This window comes from Acomys russatus, chromosome 2, assembly GCF_903995435.1.
Source record: "Acomys russatus chromosome 2, mAcoRus1.1, whole genome shotgun sequence".
NCBI classification, from domain to species: Eukaryota; Metazoa; Chordata; class Mammalia; order Rodentia; family Muridae; genus Acomys; species Acomys russatus.
Genome location: NC_067138.1, coordinates 22,903,728 through 22,924,813, shown reverse-complemented (window position 1 = coordinate 22,924,813; position 21,086 = coordinate 22,903,728). Strand labels below are relative to the sequence as shown.

At 39.9% G+C, this 21,086-nt stretch overlaps 1 protein-coding gene across 1 annotated transcript in view; it reads right to left on the bottom strand.

The window, feature by feature from the left end:
- Positions 1-20,748, bottom strand: part of Arfgef1 (ADP ribosylation factor guanine nucleotide exchange factor 1) — an 87,350-nt gene extending 66,602 nt beyond the window's left edge. The window contains exons 1-6 of the mRNA XM_051159102.1: positions 20,401-20,748; positions 8,033-8,063; positions 7,262-7,418; positions 6,254-6,400; positions 5,341-5,520; positions 621-897 (exon numbers count right to left, since the gene is read on the bottom strand). Coding sequence (XP_051015059.1) covers positions 621-897; positions 5,341-5,520; positions 6,254-6,400; positions 7,262-7,418; positions 8,033-8,063; positions 20,401-20,524 — 916 coding nt within the window. The 5' untranslated portion in view covers positions 20,525-20,748. The remainder of the gene's footprint in view (positions 1-620; positions 898-5,340; positions 5,521-6,253; positions 6,401-7,261; positions 7,419-8,032; positions 8,064-20,400) is intronic.
- Positions 20,749-21,086: the final 338 nt, after the last annotated feature.

Here is a 21,086-nt window from a genome sequence, read left to right as displayed (position 1 = left end):
TTATAATCAATTTCGTTAATTTTTCCTGAAAATACGTTCTTGCTATATAGTCCAAGCCAGCCTCAAAAGTCAGGTTCTTCCCTCTGCCTCCCAAGTACTGGGATTTCAGATATGATTCTTTCTTTCATGACAGGGTTTCTCTGTGTAGCTCTGGTTGTCCTGGAACCCACAGAGATCTGCCTTCCAAGTGCTGGGATTAAAGGTGTGCACACCACCATGCCTGTCGACATGATACTTTCTAAACCAATAATGATGTTAAATTTTCAATCATCTTCTAAAAGCTCTTACTGAATGGATCCTTTGTCTGCTAGAAAACTGATGTGAAAAAACTAAAGTACCTGTGTAATTCTGTTATAGGTATTTATGATTCTTTTCAGAAAGGTGTCTCTCTTCCCAGAGCAGTCTACATATCACACTGTGAAGTGATGATGAAGGCACAGACAGCATCATTAAGAGATACTATGCAGATTGAAGTAAATTAGCTTTACCACTGATAGAAAAGATCACGATTATCACAAACTATCTGGTCACCATTAAATCGCGTCTCCTTATTTCAACAAAACCTCATCCCAGCACTTCCCTTAACATGCAAGCAGCCCACAGCCCCATCTCAAGATTACTTTCAGCTGCAGTTGCCTGATCAGCTTCTGTCTGCTCATTTTCTGCACTGGAAACATCAGATCCATTTTCAGGCTCGGTATCATCTTGGAGACTTTTGTCCATATCATGTGTTTGGGGATCAAGATCCCCTTCATGTTCCTGGGATCTATGATCAACAGCCTGAGGTGGCACATATCTAAGATGAGGTGACTCGGGCTCATGATGGCTTACTGGAGACTGTAACAGATGATGGTGCTGCCGATGCCTTTCTCTTTCCATTTGTTTGGCTTCCTGTAACTGGAAAGAACAAAATGATTTCCAGTGTTAGTAAAATAAGTATCCTGAAATTCACCTAATTACCTAACTACAAATCCTTTAAATACGGTATCCTTTTTCTCTGGGCTTGGGAATTATAGACTATCAGAACCAACATAAAATATACCAAAAGAAACAATATTATTTCTTAGATGTCTGGAAATTGATACATAAGAACAGAGAGAAGTCTTCACTAATATACTTTTATCTGACTATGCTTGGTGTTTATATTTTATTATTTTTATTTGTATGTGGTGTGTCCACATGAGTGAATGCGCATGCGTGCTGGTGCTCATGAAGGCCAGAAGAGGGTGTTGGATTATGAGATTCGGGTGCTGGGAACCGAACTGGGATCTTCTGGAATAGCAGCAAGTGCTCTTACAACTGAGCCCTATCTCCAGACCTTGGATTCGATGTGTGATGCTGTGAAATGTAGTATCTAAACAAAATGAAAACAGTGTTAATGTCACCAAGTAGCAACTGGATTGTTGCTAATAAAATATTTACCTAAAACCAAAAATTCCACCAAAAAGAACAAAGTCCAACACACACATACTTATTCACATCTACACTCTCTCTCCCTTTTGTCTATATATACCTGGAAATAAAGTCTAGAAAGATACACAAGAAACATCTATGTGAGGTGGAGATTAGGAAATAATCACATGGGAAACAAAGCATAAGAACTTTTCAGTACATTCCCTTTCGTAACATGTTCTGACATTATCATATACAACACCTTTTAATTTAAACAGTGCAATAAAGCCATATTTAGTAAGTAAAGTTACCACATCTGTCAATGTTTAGATGTCATTTTGGAAAGCCTGTCATTTTGTGTATGTAATATCAGCTAGTAAACTGGCTCACTTAACAAGATGCCAAAAACATCAAGCAGGGTCCCAGTACTTCATTTTTTAGAATTTTATTGCTCCTCATACATTTCTTCCAATCTTTGTTAGCTGATATGAATGATTATCACAGGATTAATTTCAACAAAGATAAATATTTTACAATATCAAGTAATCTTTCATAATCTCCAGTAACATTTCAAATAAAAAAGAATTATATAAATTTATTTTAAAAATTGAATTAAGTGATTCTGTCTAAAAAAGTATAAGAACCTTATAATTAACAGTCTAAAATTCTTATTTTATAAAGACTACGAGATCCATAATTAGAATGAAAACAAACTTCTGAGACCAATATATCTTGCTAGTACCACAGGGATCTGAGACCATCACCTCTCAACTCAGTGCAGCTGTGCCACCAATTCAATCAATAAATCAGGATCCTCTCAACTTTGATGAGAAAAACTTCCTTTTGCAGTTGGCAATGGTTAATGTAGAGACTCATAACCCATCAGAGAGCTAAGAATATGTGACTACTGTTGAATGCTCAGCCCTAAATGAAGCAGCTATATCAACCTCTCCTGCCTAGGGACCAGGGAAGTAGGAGTGGAAAGAAAGAAAGAGTCAGAGGGTGGGGTAGAGCGCTATGAAATGCATCTTTTAGACATATGATGTGGCCACTGCTCTCATAAACTCACAGTAGCTGTGGTTACCTGCAAAACATGTATAAGACAAAATCAGGCAGCATTTCAGTGTGGATGGAGGAGCTCATGAGCTCTGCACTAGCCAAGGAACTATTGGCAACTAATGGATGCTGGGAAAGAGAGAATACACTTTCTTCGGGGACATAGCCACTGGTAGGTAGGTTGCCCATACTCCGGTGGATGTCCCCATACTCATGTGACTGTGGGTGACACTAACTGGACTCAGTACATTTTTTAAAACAGGAGGAGGTAAAGGAGATGAACCAGGTAGTGGCAACATGAAATAGGAGGGAAATTTTTTTTGCGGGGGAGAGGGGTAGAAACGGATATGACTAAGATGCATTGTATACTTGTATAAAATTTAAAGAACAAACAATACCAAAATGAAAATAAAAGCCACATCTCATGCTGTTCAGAGAAAGAAGTTATAAGTAAATCAAGGGAGAAGGCTAAAATGAACCTTGTGATGTTAAGCTGGAATCAAAATGTCAGTATAAACATATGTCTTTAAATATAGACAGAAAAAAGTCACATACAGGTGTGTGTTCTAGCTGTATTTGCTTAGAGAGTCAGAAGCCATGACTCAAAGACAACAAACACACTAGGTAACTTGGTGAGTTCCAGACTTTGGTATCTAAATAAATGTCCTTGGCCCAACTGAAGGAGCCAAGCTCCTTGTTGAAATGGTTGATTTCAAAGCTGTAAAGGGCAAAATTAAATGACTGTTGTACGCATGAACTCATAGCAACTGTGGTTAGCTACATAAGACCAAGCCAGGTACAGATTTCAGAATGGAATGGGCATGGACTTGAGGCATTGCCCCTAGCTGAGGAGCTGCTGGCAACTGATGGTCACTGGGGGAGTGGTCAGTTCCCATGACCCAGGGGACAATTCATGACCACTGACAGCACTAACTAAACTCAATATATTAAATAATTATAAAAGGATATAAAGTTGAGAGGAAGATATAATGGGGAGGAGGGTCTTGAGAGGAATTAAAGAGGGAAAGAGTAGATATTATCAAGACATACTGTGTATTTACAAAAAGCTTCAAAGAGTTTTTTTTTAATGAGCATAAAATAGCTAAGGATTCCAGAACAGTATGGAAGTATTCACACCAGATTGGTATCTTGTCAAATGGGCTAAAGGACCCCAAGCTGAAATAACATGGGCAATAAAATGATAATATCAGGTTACTATACATAAAATAGAATAAAGACCCAGGAGTAGTCTGATTTAATTTACTGAATTAATAGATACACTGATTTAAAAAAAAAAAAAAAAAAAAAAAAGAGGACTCTAGTTAATAGAGAAGGAAGGAGAGAAGCAGGAACACACCACCAAGGAAACAGTTATTCCCAACAAGATCGACTACTAAAAGAGACTAAAATGAGCTATGGGGGAAAATAAGATATTTGCATAGTCTTACAATACCTCCCAAGATATCTATTAAATGCAACCTGACAGGTATATTCTTTTAATGATTCAGTTTTATGTATTTGAGTGTTTTGTCTGGGTATAATATGTCTGTGCAACACAAGAGAGGAGGCCAGAAGAAGGTGTAGGATCCTCTGGAATTAGAGTTGTAAATGGTTGTAAGCAACATACAAGTGTTAGGAATTGAACCCGGATCCTCTGTAGCAGCTAAACCATGTCCAGCTCCCAACAGTTTTATTTGTAACCAAGTGATCAAGGTTAATATCACCAGCAAAAAGGTATCAACATTAACTTCTTGATGTAATGCATGTAAAAGGAAACATTTTTAGCAAAAAATGTAAAATCTCACTCTAATCATGAGAAAACATGAAAGAAAGCAAAATCATGATAAATAAGAAAAGGCTGAGGCACTGTAACAGAACAGGGAGTAGCAATTCTAGGTCAGATAATAAAGTAGAAACCAGGTATTGTTGGTGAGATTGATAGAGTCCAAGTAAGGCTCTATTCTAGAGTTGACTCTGCTCCTGACTGCTATGCTTTGGTCACACTGTTAAGGGACGCAGAGTCAAACGGGAGAAGGCACAAAGGGCACAGCGTTTGTCATAAAAGCACGAGGACCTAGGTTTGGGTCCTCAGAACTAACACATGAGCAAGGTGCAGGGGCATGTGTCTGTAACCCGAGTGCTGGGAGGGTAAGGACAAACAGATGCCGAGGCTGACCCAACCACAACACCAGAAGGCGGGCAGCAGCTGATGAAGGAAGACTCAGAATCTCAACACAGCCGGCCTCCACACACATGTATGTTGCAGAAGCACACCAGCATACACCACATACATTCACACAAAATCCAAAACAAAACAAAACAAAAAGGTCAAGGGTGCAAGAGAAATATCTCTCAAATATTTTTGCAATCTTTCTGCTAAATAAAGTGTACACCAAAACAAATAAAAAGCCAAGTTAACACCTGTAGCTCTTATTCTCTTTCCAACCAACCTGAAGTAATTTTAAGGATTAAAAACAAAACAAAACAAAACAAAAAAAACATAGCCCTTACTGTGTGGAAGAAATAAAATATACTAATAAACTTTATCGATATAAGAATGCACCTTCGTTTTAAGGTTCAGAGAATACCTGAACAGGTCAAATGAGGTAGTTTTATATCTACTTTATACTTTATTAAATTTAAGTTTGGTAAAATATCAATTCATAAACACTTCCATGAGGTAATCAACTATATACATTTTTGTGAGATTAAAAGTACATGTTGTCTAAAGTTAAACAAGTCAGTAAAACTAAAAATGCAGCACGGAACCCTCACATCTTACTGTAGACAAAAGGCACTTCGAACAGAAACACAGACTTTAACTACTCCAAACTCCCTTCTACATTTGAGGCCTGTGGTGTTCTCTCACCCTTTCAATATTTTAATACTCACTGCTTGGTTTTCCATGCGTGCAAAGATAACATTTAGCATCTGAGTAAGAGTAGCTTTGGCTGTTGTCTGATTGATGAGATTTTTGCTGGCTAGATAGATATTGTAGCATGTTCTCACAGCTTGCAGTACAGTTCCTTCATGAATTTCTATATGTTGTGATGTTACTGCTGTAAGTAAAGCCTTTAAGAGGAAAGAAACACAAAGCAATTTTCTGCATCATGAATTCAAGCACAAAAATATGTCTTTTCATTTTAAAATTAAAAATTTCAAAACAATGACCACTTTAGGTAATATATAGCTTTCTAGCTACTTTGAACATGTGACCAACTATTAACTGACTATATCTGAGGCTTTCACTACTGTGAAAGTAGTTTTCCCATAGGCCTCTGAACTCTAGAACACTCTTTAGCTAAGCTTCGTTAGAAACAGTACTCGTGTTTATTACAATGTAGAGTATTTACACTTCATCAAAACTGAGCATAAATATGTTACCATAGTTGCAACATCAGCAACTAGAACATAACTAGTTTTTCTCTAAAGGAATCCAACAATCCAGGTTCATTACAGCACAAACTTGGTTAGTTTGTTTGTTGTTTTGGCACAGGTTCAATAGGTGGATGGGCACAAGAGAATACCGAAAGCCAGTCAACAGTCTACTTGGTGATACATGGCCTGAGAAGGAAGACTACATGGGACCTAACAATACAGAAAACAGTGAGGTCACAACTTTTCTTCTAATGAACTCTTGGCATAAAACAACAAATCTCACCTAGGTTCTAAACATTATCCCAATAGTCTCTGTCAAAGCCAGAATGCACAGAAAATAACCTTTCCTAATATTTTCAAGGCAGGAAGTTTTCTCGTTATAAAAGTATAATAATAAAAAATACAATCATTTTATACAATTAATTACCTTTATTATCTGCAACTGAACTCCTTCATCTGTTTGAGGACCTTGGAAGCAGCCACATATTGTTTCAATAATTCTATCAATTAATTTTTTGCCTGGTGTCGTACTATCTGGAGCATTGCCAGTCAAGTGCCCGTAAGCAATGAGTTTCTGAAACAGACATAATAAAGCACCTCGTCAAGCTAACTAAAAAGTACACTAGCTTACTCTGAACTGAAATACATTTGAATGAATATGCATTAATTTTTAAACAAAAACATCAAGGTATACTCAAAGCCAAAGACTATACGTTTTTTTTTTCTGTAGTTTAATAAAATTGGGTACCTATTTGTAGTTACAATGATTACAAAAGCAGACCAATAACAACAAAACTATTAGGCAATACTTCCAGAAAGCCAGGCCTTAAGAACATGTCTGTGATATGTTAGAACTGCTTGCTGCTTTCTATCTAAACAAGGTTTTACTGATAGTGTTTTTGGAGGACTATCTTAACACCTTCAAATGGCATCAAATCTCTTTCCAACTTATATCATCATTTGTCACGAAATTCAGTTTCCAAACACTAGCTGAAAAAAAATATCTCAAAATTATCTTTCAGTATTACCATTTTAGCTTGGAAGGAAGGCATTAAATGTTACTAACACTAGCACTCCAGAGAAAGCAAGGCCAGAAATCAGATTAATTTATCTTTAACCTATCTTAAGAATAAATTATCTCTTCTTGGCTACTAAGCTGTTAGCAGAGTATGCAGCTAATGGACAGCAACAATACCTGAAAACAAACAAACACTTGACATCTGGAAAGCTGCCTCAGAATATCTAGGACACTGTGTGTGTTTGTACATGAGAATAAAAGGGGGATGCACTCATGACTATTTCTGACATTAATGAATGCCCCAGGGTGAGCAAAATTCTAAGATAGCAAAGAGTGTCAATATCAAAATGCTGCATTCTATAAAATAATAGAGATTTAGCGAAATTATTTCCAAATGATGATCCAGTTTATACACACCTGCAAACAATCTAGAGATGTACTAACTATGCGGGGACATTTGGACTGGCATGCCAACTCAAAGGGTAAGAAGTACTTGTCTGCTTCAATAAAATTTGTCTTTGATTTCACAGGTGGAAGGGTGCTTGATCCAGCTTTTGCTTCTCCATGAGGAGGACTAAAAAAAAAAAAAAAAAAAGGAAGAGTGTAAGTAGAATACCACATTTACTTAATGATGACAAATTCATGGAGGAAACGAAAATCAGTTATAAAATAAACTGTATCAACCATTTTTCTATCTTTCTGCATTACACAAGGAAAGGAAAGCAAGAGAGGTCAGTGATATGCTGCAGAATAAACAGTAGTCACCACAGCTGCCAGACACAAAATGGGACTGCTGTCTTTTTTCAAAGATCCCAAGTTCTATTATATAAATATTTCATTGAATATAACATAGTATTGTAAAACTTTAAGCAGCCATAGGCTTTCGACATGCCTTTATGCTGAAGTACACTTTTGAATTATTTCTATTCTGTTCTAAAGAAGTTAATGAGGTCAGAGAACTCTAGTAATTTTTCTAAATATATATTAAATTCTTCAATAAGTTAAAATATGGCTTATGGTATTTCAGAAATGTCTAATTTATATGAAGTTGTTTCGTAACTATTTTTTATTTTATTACATAGATAAAAAAATCTGTAATGCTAAAAGTATAGATGATTGTATTACTATTTTGGACAAGACTGGCAAGTATGCAAATCAATTTTATAAAAGAAAAGAAGCCATACAAACCTTTGTTTCTCAGTTTCAACTTTTATTTCCTCTGGTGAGAGAAAAAAGAGAGAGAGAGAAGCATATATTAGCATAGGAAGACAAAATATTTACTAGGTAATTTGATTACAGTCTTCATTAAGCTCATTTGGGACACTAAAAACAAAACAGCAAAAGATGCAAATTCAAAAGAAAATCAGGTTTTCAAATTTTATTTCACCTAAATATACAAACAACAGACCACAAAGAATGTGCATCAGCAACTTACAGAACTTGAATTACCAAAGCATTCCTCTTTTCTCCTAATAACTACATTAACCAGGAGTACTGCTAACAAAATATTGATGCCACAATATATAAGGTCTCCTGGTCTTTAGCATTCTCCCCCCCTTCTTCCCCCCCCACCCCATGTGTGTGTGTGTATGTGTAATGGTCCACTCTGTGTGTGTGTCTGTGTGTGTGTGTGTGTGTGTGTGTAACCACTTTGCATCTTAGCAGGATTATAACTTTTTAAAAATGCTTGTATGTGTTGACAGTAACTAATTTTTCTAGTTAGGACTATATTGAAAACATCCTATAAAATAAGCATGTCCAATTTTTAAAATTAATCTTTCAATTTAGCATGCACAGTAATATTACAGCACTTTCATGCTACGTTCTTTCCTTTATCCCTTATCAGCCCTGCCCCCTTGCTGGTCCTTTTCTCCCACAGAACAGCGTCTCTTCTACTTTCATGCTACATGTATCCCATTATTTCTCCATCTATGTTAAGATCCTTTCCTTCCTTCTCGACGTGCTCCTTCTAGTTTCATGACATGTCCTGAGCCATGCTCCTGCAAATAACTCAACTCCAATTAACCTAATTGCTTCGGCGAGCTGGTCTTGGGTAGAATCATTTCTTTGGTCTGTCACTGGGGTAAATAGATGTTCATGTCTTTCCTCAAAAAAGTAATGCAACAACTTTAAATTTAATACTACTTACTACCTTCTATTGCTAAGCACTGTATTAAGTATAAAGTAACTTGCTCAAATTACTTTGCCATAGCACAAATTCCTACAATATATACATTGTCTATTGTGTGGCAAACATTTGATATTTGGAATTTCAGTCTAGCTCTCTGACGAACAAAGCCTTTCCATTTAACCAATGGTTGGAATAAAAAAGGGACAGTGTAAAACTATTAATTGGAACTATTTGAAGATACAATAAAGGTTCACAATGCTTAAGGGAAATAAGACAGGTATAGAAAGACAAATACCAGGTGACCATTTGTACATGGAATCTAAAAGCATCACGCACAGGAACGGGTAGAGCAGTGGTACCAGAATGTGGAAGAGGCAGGGTTTGATTTAAAAAACAAAAACAAACAAACCGAACAATAACAACAAAAAGAGGCTCAAAATTTCAGCTACATAAGAGGAATATAAAAGAGGAATACATTTTAGCTGGGCGTGGTGGCCCATGCCTTTAATCCCAGCACTCAGGGAGGCAGAGGCAGGCGGATCTCTGTGAGTTCCGGGCCAGCCTGGTCTACAGAGCCAGGACAGCCAAGGCTACACAGAGAAACCTGTCTCGAAAAACAAAAAGAAAAGAGGGATATACTTTAGTGGTGATTTGTGTCCATGACATAATAAGAGTCATTTTTTAACCCTTACTTGCATTCCTAGCACCCAGCTGTGTCAGTCACACAATAAGTTGACACTCAATAATGTTACCATGTAGAGAGAACTACGAGAAATAGAATAGCTGTGTTTTGCATTTTTCACCCTTTTCTGCTTCGGCTCTTACATCTAACATCTGGACAGAGGCTGATGCTGAGTGTCTCTAAGGCCGTTTTTAATTTATTCAGGCCATAACTGCTTAGAAACACAAGTTTGTGATCAATTTAATTGGTAAGAAAAACAAGCTATATCGTAGTACTTGGGAGGCAGAAGCAGGCCAATCATTGTGAGTTCGAGACCAGCCTGGTCTAGAAAACGAGTCTAGGACAGCCAAGGCTACAAAGAAAAACCTTGTCTCAAAAAACCAAAGCAAAACAAAACAAAAGAAAAACAAGCTATGAAAACTAGGTAATTTGGAGGTAGAAAAAAATATCCCACCTTGTTGCTTATCAACATCAGTCTCAAATCCAGGGATGCTGCTAATTAGCTCCCTTCAAACAAAATAAAATGTGAGTGATTTTAATCAACAGTTCTCCATATTATTTTGCAGGAAACCATAGAAAGAAATTTTTCATTTTGGATCCCAGAAGAGACCTTCTATGTAAAAAAAAAAAAAAAAAAAAAAAAATTATTCCCTTTACCAAAGGGAGTATATACTAACGTATTCTTTTTTAAGCTACAATGCTAGCTATTACGTACAAAACTAACTTCATAACTAACAGGGCTTTGTAACTACAAACACAAAATGTGGTACTATATACAAAACTATGTCTTTTAAAGCTGAAGAAACAATAAGAAGATATCCAAGGAAATACATGCCAAAATATATTATAATTAAATTTCAGAGAAGCAAAGAGGGAAAAAATAGTGAAAGCATATACAGAGAAATAGCACATTGTATACAAATGAATTATTTGAATGGCAGCAAAATTATCATGAAATACTATAAAGGCCAACATTCAGGTCAGTGGCACATTTCCACATCTATATACTGTTTGCAGTGGAAAAATAAATCCTAAATTTAAGACCCTGTGGGCTGAAGAGATGGCTCAGCAGTTAAGAGCACTGGCTGCTCTTTCAGAGGTTCTGAGTTTAGTTCCCAGCAACCACACGGCAGCTTACAAAATCTGTAACTCCAGCTGCAGGAGATCCAATACCACAAACATACATGCAGGCAAAACACCAATGCACATAGAAATAAAAGTAAAAGTAAATCATTTTTAAAAGTTTATAAAAAGATTAAGACTCTGTACGATGGAAGATAACTGAAGAAAGCTTACCACCAGTGGAATTTAAATGTTCTTCAAACAACAGACATGGTAAAGAAATTTTGAAACATAAAAAAAAAAAACAAAAAACAAAAAAAAAAAACCGAAGAGACATAAATACAGAAGGTAGAAAGGAAGGTAAAAAAAAGAAAAACAAGAATGTCTGAAAAAGTCATAAGGAATATTATTAAGTACATATATATATGCCTATACCATAAATAACTCTATATGTGTGTATATATGTACTACACATATTTTATTTGTTCTCTCTACACACACACACACACACACACACACAGCTGTAGACTAACAAAAATCCCAACATCAGGCACAAGAAGGCCTCTTCTGCGTTCTTGGTCAGGGCCATCCAAGAGACTCCCAAAATATTACAGGCTAATTGCTGTTGCCTTTTGTTGCCCTTCTCCTCAAGGGCAGAAGGCTAAGTCTCGATTGCTGAAGATGGACACAGCACTCATAGGACATGAGTTGGATCTGACCTGAAAGCCTCCGAGGGAATCAACCACTAGTCCTGCCCAGCAGCTGTGGCACCTATGAATCACAACAGTGGACAGCATGGAACAACAGCCCTAAGGGTGCAGTAGTGGCTCACATACCTTGGCGGTAATCAACTGCTCTCATTGGACCTAAAACCTGCTAGACAGTAACAAAATCATGGATGGTACTGGAAACTCAGCCAGCTACCCAGCGTAGGAAGGCATGGATCTTGGAGGAGGACTTAGAACCACTATTTGACTAAATTGGCACATTTCCTAACTACATTCTAAATACGTGTCTTTAAATCCACAGATAAGTGCAGTCTTCACCCCTCATCAAGAACCATTACAGAAGCCCAGTCCCAATGGATACATCTATGCCTAGGCCTCAGCAGTCATTGTTGGTGGAAGACTGGGAGAGCCAGAGGACACAAAGCTTGTTGTGAGTCTATGTCTCCTACAAATGTCAGAAAAACTAAATCTATGAAATCTCACCAACATGGCTGCCAAAACATGACCTGAACAAGGATGATTCAACTAATAGACATGCTAATATCTCTACTACCTCAAGAGGCCCCAACCTTACACAAAGAACTACAATCCAGGAACACTGAGAATGAGAGAAACAGTCTTCCTCAGGAAGAGTACGTTAATTGGTTATTCAATACTAAACGGCCAGCTCGGAAAACATACATACAAGTAACATTATATGGACTCAGCGGGTTGTCTTTACATATTTGGGAACGAACACACACACACACACACACACACACACACACACACACACACACACACACACACACACATTTAATAAAAAGAGACCAGTGGTGGGCGGGTGTTACACCAAAGGGGTGAAGGGATAAGCTACAAATGTAGCTTTATGCATATTGTGGCATGACTGCTATGGGGGTAACCAACTGCTTTCCAGAAGCGGGAGAGATATGTTCATGGTTAATAACTTTTGCTGCTCTTGTAGATGATCCTAGTTCAGCTGCAAGCATCCATATTGTGGCTTCTAACCATGGGAAACTGCAGTTCCAGGAGATGTGATGCCCTCTTCTGGTCTCTAAGGGCCACAGGCCAACCTCATCTAAACACTCTCTTTGATTAAAAAGTTCTAGAGGCAGTAGAAGTAGCTTGGAAGGAAAAAGCTCATACTTCGCATAACTCCTAACTTGAAGGGTAGGAAGTCTGTAAGAGCCAGGGGCAGTAGATGAGTGCATTCCAACAGTGTCTACTGGATTCCACACATATGAGCTCACAGTGACTGCGACAACAGCAGGCCAACACCAGCATGGACAGTGGAGGTGGACATGATGTCCCATGTCTAGCAAAGAAGCTACTGACAGCTGATAGCAGCTTCTGGGAGAAGGAGAATCAGCTTTCTTCAAGTGTGTAGTACCTGTTAAGTTGACCAAGCTCCAGAGGATAGCCAAACATTTAAGAACATATGGCCAACACAATAGGATTTGGGTAGGGAAAACAAAACAAACCAAAAAATAACACACACAGTTGGGTTTGTAGATAAGCGAAGTGGATGGATCTAGGGTAAATGGAGTAAAAGGTGAAGATGATCAAGACACACTGAACATCAAAGAAGTATTTCGGACTAGGAATATAGCTAAATGGTAGACAGCTTTCCTAGTGGGTACAGGCCCTGGGTTCAACCTCCAGCATCAAAACCAAAAAAATCTAAAGCCAGGCATAATACAGCATGCATATGTTAGCACTTGGGGCTAAGTTTAAGGATAACACAGGCTATATATCAAGATATCAAGAGTCCTTTATAAGACAATGTTTGCTATAAAAACACCAACACACACACACACACACACACACACACACACACACACACACACACACACACACACGCTCTTTCTCTGGCAAGCCTGGTGACGCATCCATGGGATCTTAGCACTTGGGAGGCTAAGGCAGGAGGATCAATGTGAATTAGACACAGACAGACTCTCTCAGTAAACAAACAAAATCCACCAAACAATAAGGGTGGGGGCAACCTATCTCCCTAGTGTTTTTTCTTCCCACCCCCAACCCTAGTCAAAACTGTCCAGAGGCTAAACATGGTACTACATACTTGGGAGGTGGGGTTTGGGAAGATCAGAAGATCAAGGTCATCTTTATCTATACAGGAAACTCCAGGCCAGTTTGCCTTGTGAGGCCCTTTTTCAAAAATAAATAAATAAATAAATAAATAAATAAAAATTTCTTTCTGCGTTTCCCACAGATAAAACCCTAAATCTGCTCTCTTCTAACTTTCCTCTTTCCCCCAACTACACAAGTCTCTTTGCAACGTGAAACATATTAAGCATACATCTTGCTGTTTCCTCTGTTGCTTCATTTAGATATCTACCTGGAAGACTCAATCTCTGACACTTTTCCCTCCAGTGTCCTGAGAGTCAACTCCTGTTGTGCCTTTACTCGTTTGGGATGTTTCTTCAGCTACCAATCTGATGGTATTTATTAACTTGTAGTTCTATAATCCTCACCCTTCTAAAACGTTAACTTCCATGAAAGCATGCTTGGTTCAGTGTGCGCCCAGTGCACGTGCACTAGCAGAAACAGAAGGTTCTCACAAATAACCAAGTGAACATTTATTTCACTTTTGAGACCAGGTCTTACTATATACGGCCAAGTCTCAAACTCCAGGGCTCGACTCATCCCATTCCCTCAAGGTCCCAAAAGGATAGTCAGAAAGAATATATGTTGTGAGGCTGGAGAGATGGATGGCTCATCAGTTAAGAGCATGGACAGCTCTTTCAGAGTCTGGGCATGGTTCTCATCACTTACATGCACCCTCATAACTGGCTATAACTCTAATTGGAGGCAATGTGATAATCTCACCTCACTTTCTTGGGTACCAGCAGTACACATACATACACGCAGACAAACACTCATATACATAAAATAAAAATGAACAAATTTTTTTAGAAAGATAAAAATATTTTGCCTGAAATAGCAATGCTTTATCTGTATGTTTTCTTTGTCAGATATCTCTCCTCAATTACGTAAGGAATGTCATGACAAATACTTCCTCCAACTATTTTCTATTCACAATTTGATCTATAAGATAAAGGTTATCAGGAGAGCCAATCTAGTATCTCCCACCAGATGGAAGGGGAAAAAAAGAAAAAAGAAACTAATTTGATACCAAAGCAGTTTTTAAACCTTGATCATCCTATGGACCTTTTTTTAAACACAAGGTCTCATGCAGCCCAGGCTGACCTTGAACTCCCGATCTTCCTACCTCCACTTCCTCAGTCCTGAGGCTACAGGTGTACACCACCACACATTGTGATTTATTCATTGGTGGAGACTGAACACAGGGAGTCCTGCATGTTAGCAAGCACTCTTATCAACTGAGCTTCCATCCCAGTCCTTGTTGTTTGTTTTTGGTTTGTTTCTAATTTTATTAGTTTTGTTTTTGTTTTTGAGACTGGATCTTACGTTGCAACCACCAGCCTTAAATTCTTGGTCATCTACCTCCCAAGTGCTGGGATTACAGGTATGCACCTCCATGCCTGGCTTCCAGCTGCATAATTTTGAACATGACTACTGGTTTCCCCAAACACAGAACAACTCAGAACTGTCTCAGCAGTAGTTCCGGTCATTGTATTATCTACTTTGTCTTTTCTCTTAAACAGTGTTTCAAAGTAATTCCTAAAGAACATGTCCTTGAAGCATTAACTACAATAAGAAGACTGAAAAAAAGGTCAAGTAAATTAGTAAATTTAGGAAAAGCTAAACAGAACTCAGCAGTCTTTAGAGAGTTTTTCAGATTCTTAATACTGCTCGTGTGCATTTAAATTTCTAAAATGTAAATAAGATTTTGTGTTGACTGTAACCTGAACTTACCTTGTCAACTGAAAATTTTGGGTAAGAGCGTCTCTAAAGCTTGGGCTTTGTATTTTATTCAAGGCCATTCTGAATCAGGGGTGCTTAAGAGCAACCTGAAATATGAATGTAAAGTCCAATATAAATGGGATCTCCCTTTCGTCTTCTTCTCTGGCCAACTCAAACATGCAGGCGGCTCAGGTTCTGAACACTGTCTTTTACTTTAGATAGCAACGACGGCTTGCGACTTGATTAGAACTGTGTCTTAAATGTGTTAGGGGCAGGAGACAGCTCACTGGGTAACATGCTTACTGCACAAGCTTGAATTTGGATCCACAGCACTCACATAAAGCCAGGTGTGTACAGTGACATGAATTGTTGCCCTCGTGCTGGGAGGTGGGTAGACAGGGAAGCTGAAGGGGCTCACTGCCCTGCCAGTCTTACAGACATGGTAATTTCTAGGTTGAATGGGAGGCCCTGTCTCAAAATATAAGGTAGAGGGTGAGAGAGAAAGACAGTCACCACTGGCCTGTAGCATCCACACATGTACACAACACACAGGCAAATATATCCACACATAAACACGCGCACACCCACATACTGGCACAAATAAAAATTGTGAAATTGTAGAGATGTGATATGCATGTAAATGGTGGTATGTGAACATACCAGAAACCCAGGGCCAAAGGCAAAAAGTAATCCAGCCTCTACTCATACTTTTTTATAAAACTACCACCGGGAAAAAGAGTGGGTTAGTGAGGCAGAAGCAAGGAAGTTCTGTAAGGTTTGCATCATGATATTAAATTCTTATTTCTGACTAGACAAGTTCAAGATGTCTCACACTTATTATCCTACCACTGGGTAGGCCAAAGCAGGATGACTGCTGCAGTTTGGGTTAGTCTGGTCTACACAGCTAATGTGAGGCCAGTTAAATCTACCTACTAAGACCTTGCATAAAATAAATAAATAAACAAACAAGCAAACAAATAAATGGTATATATTTCTGGGTAAACTACATTTATAGGTGTTGCAGGATATTTGATCCCATTGTGAACTGTGGAATCTGTTTCTAGTTGTGGAGTGGCTCAGCCCTAGCACATACCTTTAACTCAAAAGCTTGCTGTAAATAGGAGTAAATAAAGTTAACCCTAGGTCAAGAGGCAAGTAGCCAGCTGACAGGGATTAAGCAGAAAGGAGTGACTGAGTTGAAGGGTATTTAAGACAGCGTGGAGAAGGAGCTTCATGGCTTTTTCCTTCTGGGATGTGAGCTGAGTAGAAAGGCTTTTTCCTTCTGGGACATCGGCTGAGTAGGAAGATCAGCTGGGTGCTTTCTCTGCCTCTCTGAGCAAATAGGTTTTCACCCCAATATCTGGCTCCTGAAACGTTATTGGTAAAAAATCAAACAATTGGGTGGTTTGGGTTTTGTTTTTTACTCTTTTATAACAACATATGGGTAGCAAACTCATAAGAAAGCTAAGTCAACAGGATCACTTCACCGTATGATTAACAATATAAATTCATATTCTGTATGAGCAAAACTGACTTTTCTAAAGAATTTTTCTTTTTCATCATTCTCTTGCACACCCTACAGAGGAGGGTTCCCTGCCCTACCACCGACTCTAAATGTCTTTCTCTCTTACTTTGTACCAGTGTCAGTTTCCATTCTAGCATCTGTAGTTATTTTCACATCCATCTAAAGGCGGAAGTTAACTAATTTACTTACAGCCCAACATCAGAGAAACTCCTAAACCTAGAAGCCTGACTGGAGTATGTCCCAACTGCACTTCCCCAAAGATAAACAATGCCACCTTCAAGCACAATCCTGAAACAATCCTAAATTCTTTGAAACTAAAAATAGCTCAGCTGTTGTCTCATCTGCCAGCAGATGGCCAGACTATTTTTAATGCAGGAGTCTCAAGAGCAGGCATGGATCACACTAAGCTGGGGCAGCTGAGAATCCCTCATGTTCACTGCACAGAACTGTAGTAGGCAGGTATCAAGAGAGGGCAACCTGGAGCTACTCCTGGGCCTATGAGCTTCCTACCAACTTAACAAGGAAAGGCTCTTTTAAAAACTACTCTTTAAAATAAAATAACATTTTAGAAAATGCAAAATAAGCTTTGAATAATTATATTTGTTTGTAAAAAAAAATTATATGTTTGTAAAAAAAAAATCCTTTATGTAGTATCTTTGAGAATGGAACCCAACTAAGTGGGCCTGGAACTCACTCATGGCAATCTATCCTCCCAACCACTGGGGTTACAGGCATCAGGCACTGAACTGGGCTTCTACGGCTTGTTTAAAAAAATTTATACTTAGTATTCTTAAGAATTCATGATAAGATATAATTTTATGAGTATTATTTACAGAAAACTTATTTTAATTAGTCATTTTAATAAAAAGATGGTGAGTATCACAAACGCCAATGATCTGAATTCTACTTAAATGCAAATAAAATTATTTTCAAACAAAACCAAAAAAAGGTTCAAAGTCTGGTATATGCTACATTTTCTTGTTTACTATCCATCTCCTTTCAGCTCCGTGTTAAGTGCTCAGGAATATCTGAAAAGAGAGTGATATGTACAGGAATCTTTATAAGGATTTTAACAACAGCCACACACACACCTACAATCCCAGTACTGGGAGGCAGAGGCAGGAGGATTGCCACAAGTTCTACAGGTTCAAGGGTAGCCTGGTCTACATAATGAGTTCCAAGTCAGTCAGGGATATATAGTGGCTATCCCAAACTTAATACTGATAGAAGAATGGAAGGAAAAAAAAAAAAACAAACCATCAGAGGTTATCTACCATGAGACTACATATTGAAACTGTACTTTATAGAGGGCAAAATGTAACTTTCATGAAACATTGAAAATAAGAAGGTACTGTGGTGCTCCTTAGCTGGCAAAATCTGATTTAGAAAACACAGCTGCAAAGAATTGCTGTGCCTAGAAATGCCAGGGGCTCAGTTAAGGTAGTTAAGAGACTTCCTAAAGACGGCAATCAAAAGTGGCAAGAACACTTAGATGCATGAGTTAATACAAGAGTGCAATCACTTTCACTCAGTTCAATAATCTAACTTTACAAGAAAGTCCTAGCACAGTAGTGCAATGTAACAAAATCAGGACTCGAACCCAGGACCCCAAGCTTTCACTAGCATGCTTATGTTAGTATTTAGAAAAGGAAAAAGAAATACACAACCAACACTTTACTTAAAACCTTTAAATGTTTATACTTTAACATATTGAAAATATATTCTGGGCTGTGGACATAGTTCAATTGATAGAGTGTTTGCCTACCAAGTGTGAAGCTCTGGGTTCCAACCCTTGCTTTGCACTGTGAAACATGGCTTGGTAGTGTTACACGTCTGTAATCCCAGAATTCAAGAGGCAGAGACAGGTGGTTCAGCAAAGTTCAAGTTTTCCTCAGCTTTAAAGCAAAGTTAAGCCAGCCTGGGCTACTTGGAACCTGTCGGCATGCCCCAACGTTCCACCCCCCCCCCCCCACACACACACACTAACACAGCAATCTTAGTTTTTAAACACTTAAGCTTTAATTTGAATTTCCTATGTTCTTTACCCTGCCAAGTTATTGATAATGCTACAGAGAACAATTTTTTTAAAATCCTAAAACCATTCAAATCACCCTAATTAATAAGGATTCCTTTCAGGACTCAAACATAAATTCATTTCTTTGGACTATACACCAGTCTTCTCATTCACCTGGAAACGTAGTTAGAAGAATATCAAAACGGAAACTTAGGATCAATGAAGGAGGCAAACAAACAAAAAACCTAGTCTACTATACTACTACACTAAACAAACAACAAAAAGTACCGTTTAAACAAATCCATTTGATGTTTTTCATATTACCAATTTTAAGGATTCAGGAAAAAGAGGGCAGCTACAACATTTACAGCAAGTTAAATGGTAGCCTTCCACAGATTCAAGACTTAGATGCAAAGTTATATTTAAGCTGCCTTGACCCTTTACTTTAGCATAAAGTTATAGTTTGTCCCCTTTCAAAACTGTTTTCTCAAAATCCACTTATAAACCATCTTCATTTCTTGCAAACCTCAGCTGCTCTCTCTCAGGGCTATATAACACAAAAGCGTAAGCATCATGAATTCATCTGTGTGTTCAATGTCCTGGTTTCTCCCTTAACAATTTCCTCATTGATGGATGGACGAGACCTACCAATGGCCTGCCTCAAACAAATCGTTTTCTGCCTACCACCGTTATAGGTATTGTTTGGGCTTTCCCTGCCATGGCTTCATTGCACTAGATGTCTTCTGTCTGGACTATAAATCACAATTGAAGCTTGGGAGCAGCTGCCACTGTCCAGACATGTGGCTGGTGGGTGTCATTGTCTCTTTCGTTCCTCTCGCTGCACGCACACACCCCTTTCAGTGTTACCTAAAGCCAGTTTAATCTAAAGGTTCTTTCCGTCTCCACTTCCACAACGCCACCGCCTGCCACCACCACCGCTTAACCTCTGGTCTTGTTCTTCCAGGTCAACCCTGTAGGTTACATTACAACTCTTTCTTTTTTTCCTTTTTTTTTTTTTTTTTTTTTTCCTCCTGTAGCTGGAGCAGCGAGATGACAAACTCCAAGCACCTCTTGGAACCAACCCCCTTTCTCCAGGCTGTCAACACGGAAACAACTTCAGCCTTTCTTTCCAAAGTACCAAGCCAAACGATAAAGTTATTGTAATTACAATACGGAACCCTCCCCCACGTCCAATCTTGTTATATCGGGCCCCACCTCAATTTCTAAGCTAATAAACAACAGCTTCATCTTCTGCTCCATCACAAAGGATGACATTCTGTCCGCACGGCAAGGGACACCAACAACACCGCCCCCCACCCCCGCCCCAATTCTGTCCAGTGGAACGCTCAGAATCCAGGTGCCTCGCGATCTTTAACCATCTCGAGTTCCAGGGGCACCGACTGGCCGCCCTTCCTCCTCCACCTAGCCGGCGCCCGGCGTCCAACCCAGTTGCTGTCAACTCCAGCAAGGGCTACAGGGAGCTCGGCCAGGGCTCGCAGGGCAAGTGTCGAGCCAACCCACCTCCCGCGGTCGCCTCCCCGCGCCCCGCGGCCTCCTTCCCGGCTCACCTAGGGCCACCTCGCACGCTTTGCGCAGCTGGGAGTGATGCGCCTTCTTCACTTCCTTGTCGGCCAAAATCTTCTCCAGGGCCCGGGTCAGGAACATGTTCTTCGTCTTCTTGCCTTCATACATGGACGCGGAGGAGGCGGCTGCGGTCCGGGCGGCTGGAGGGGAGGCGGAGGAGGGGCACCGGGAGGGAGAAAGGCGAGGAGGTGGCAACGGCGGTGGGGGCGAGGAGGTGTGGAGGGCAGCGGCGCCACCAGGAAGCGGCCGGCGACAAGGAGCGGCCGCGGGGCCAGCAAGGGTGTCGAAAGCCTCGCCACGCTCGAGGGGCCGCCGTTCGAGGGCCGCGCCCGTCGGGCCTCGGCGCCTGTCGGCCCGGGGGTCGCTTCCCGGCCGCCCGCCTCACTTGTCCCTCCGGCCCGGCGGCGGCTGCGGCGGCGGCCGTCTTCCCGGGGCGGAGGGCCTAAGGCGGCGGCGCCTCACACACCCGGCGAGCGCGAGGCTGCCCTAGCTACCGTGGGGACAGGCACCCGCCGCAGCAGCCGCGGACTGGCCTCCATCACCGCCGACCTGCCCCGGACGCCATGTTGAGAGGAAACGACGCGTCACGCAGCGGCCGAACGGCTGCAGAGAGGAAGCGGCGGCGGCGGTGGCGGTGGCGGCGCAGCCAGCCCTGTGCTGCCGCGGCGCC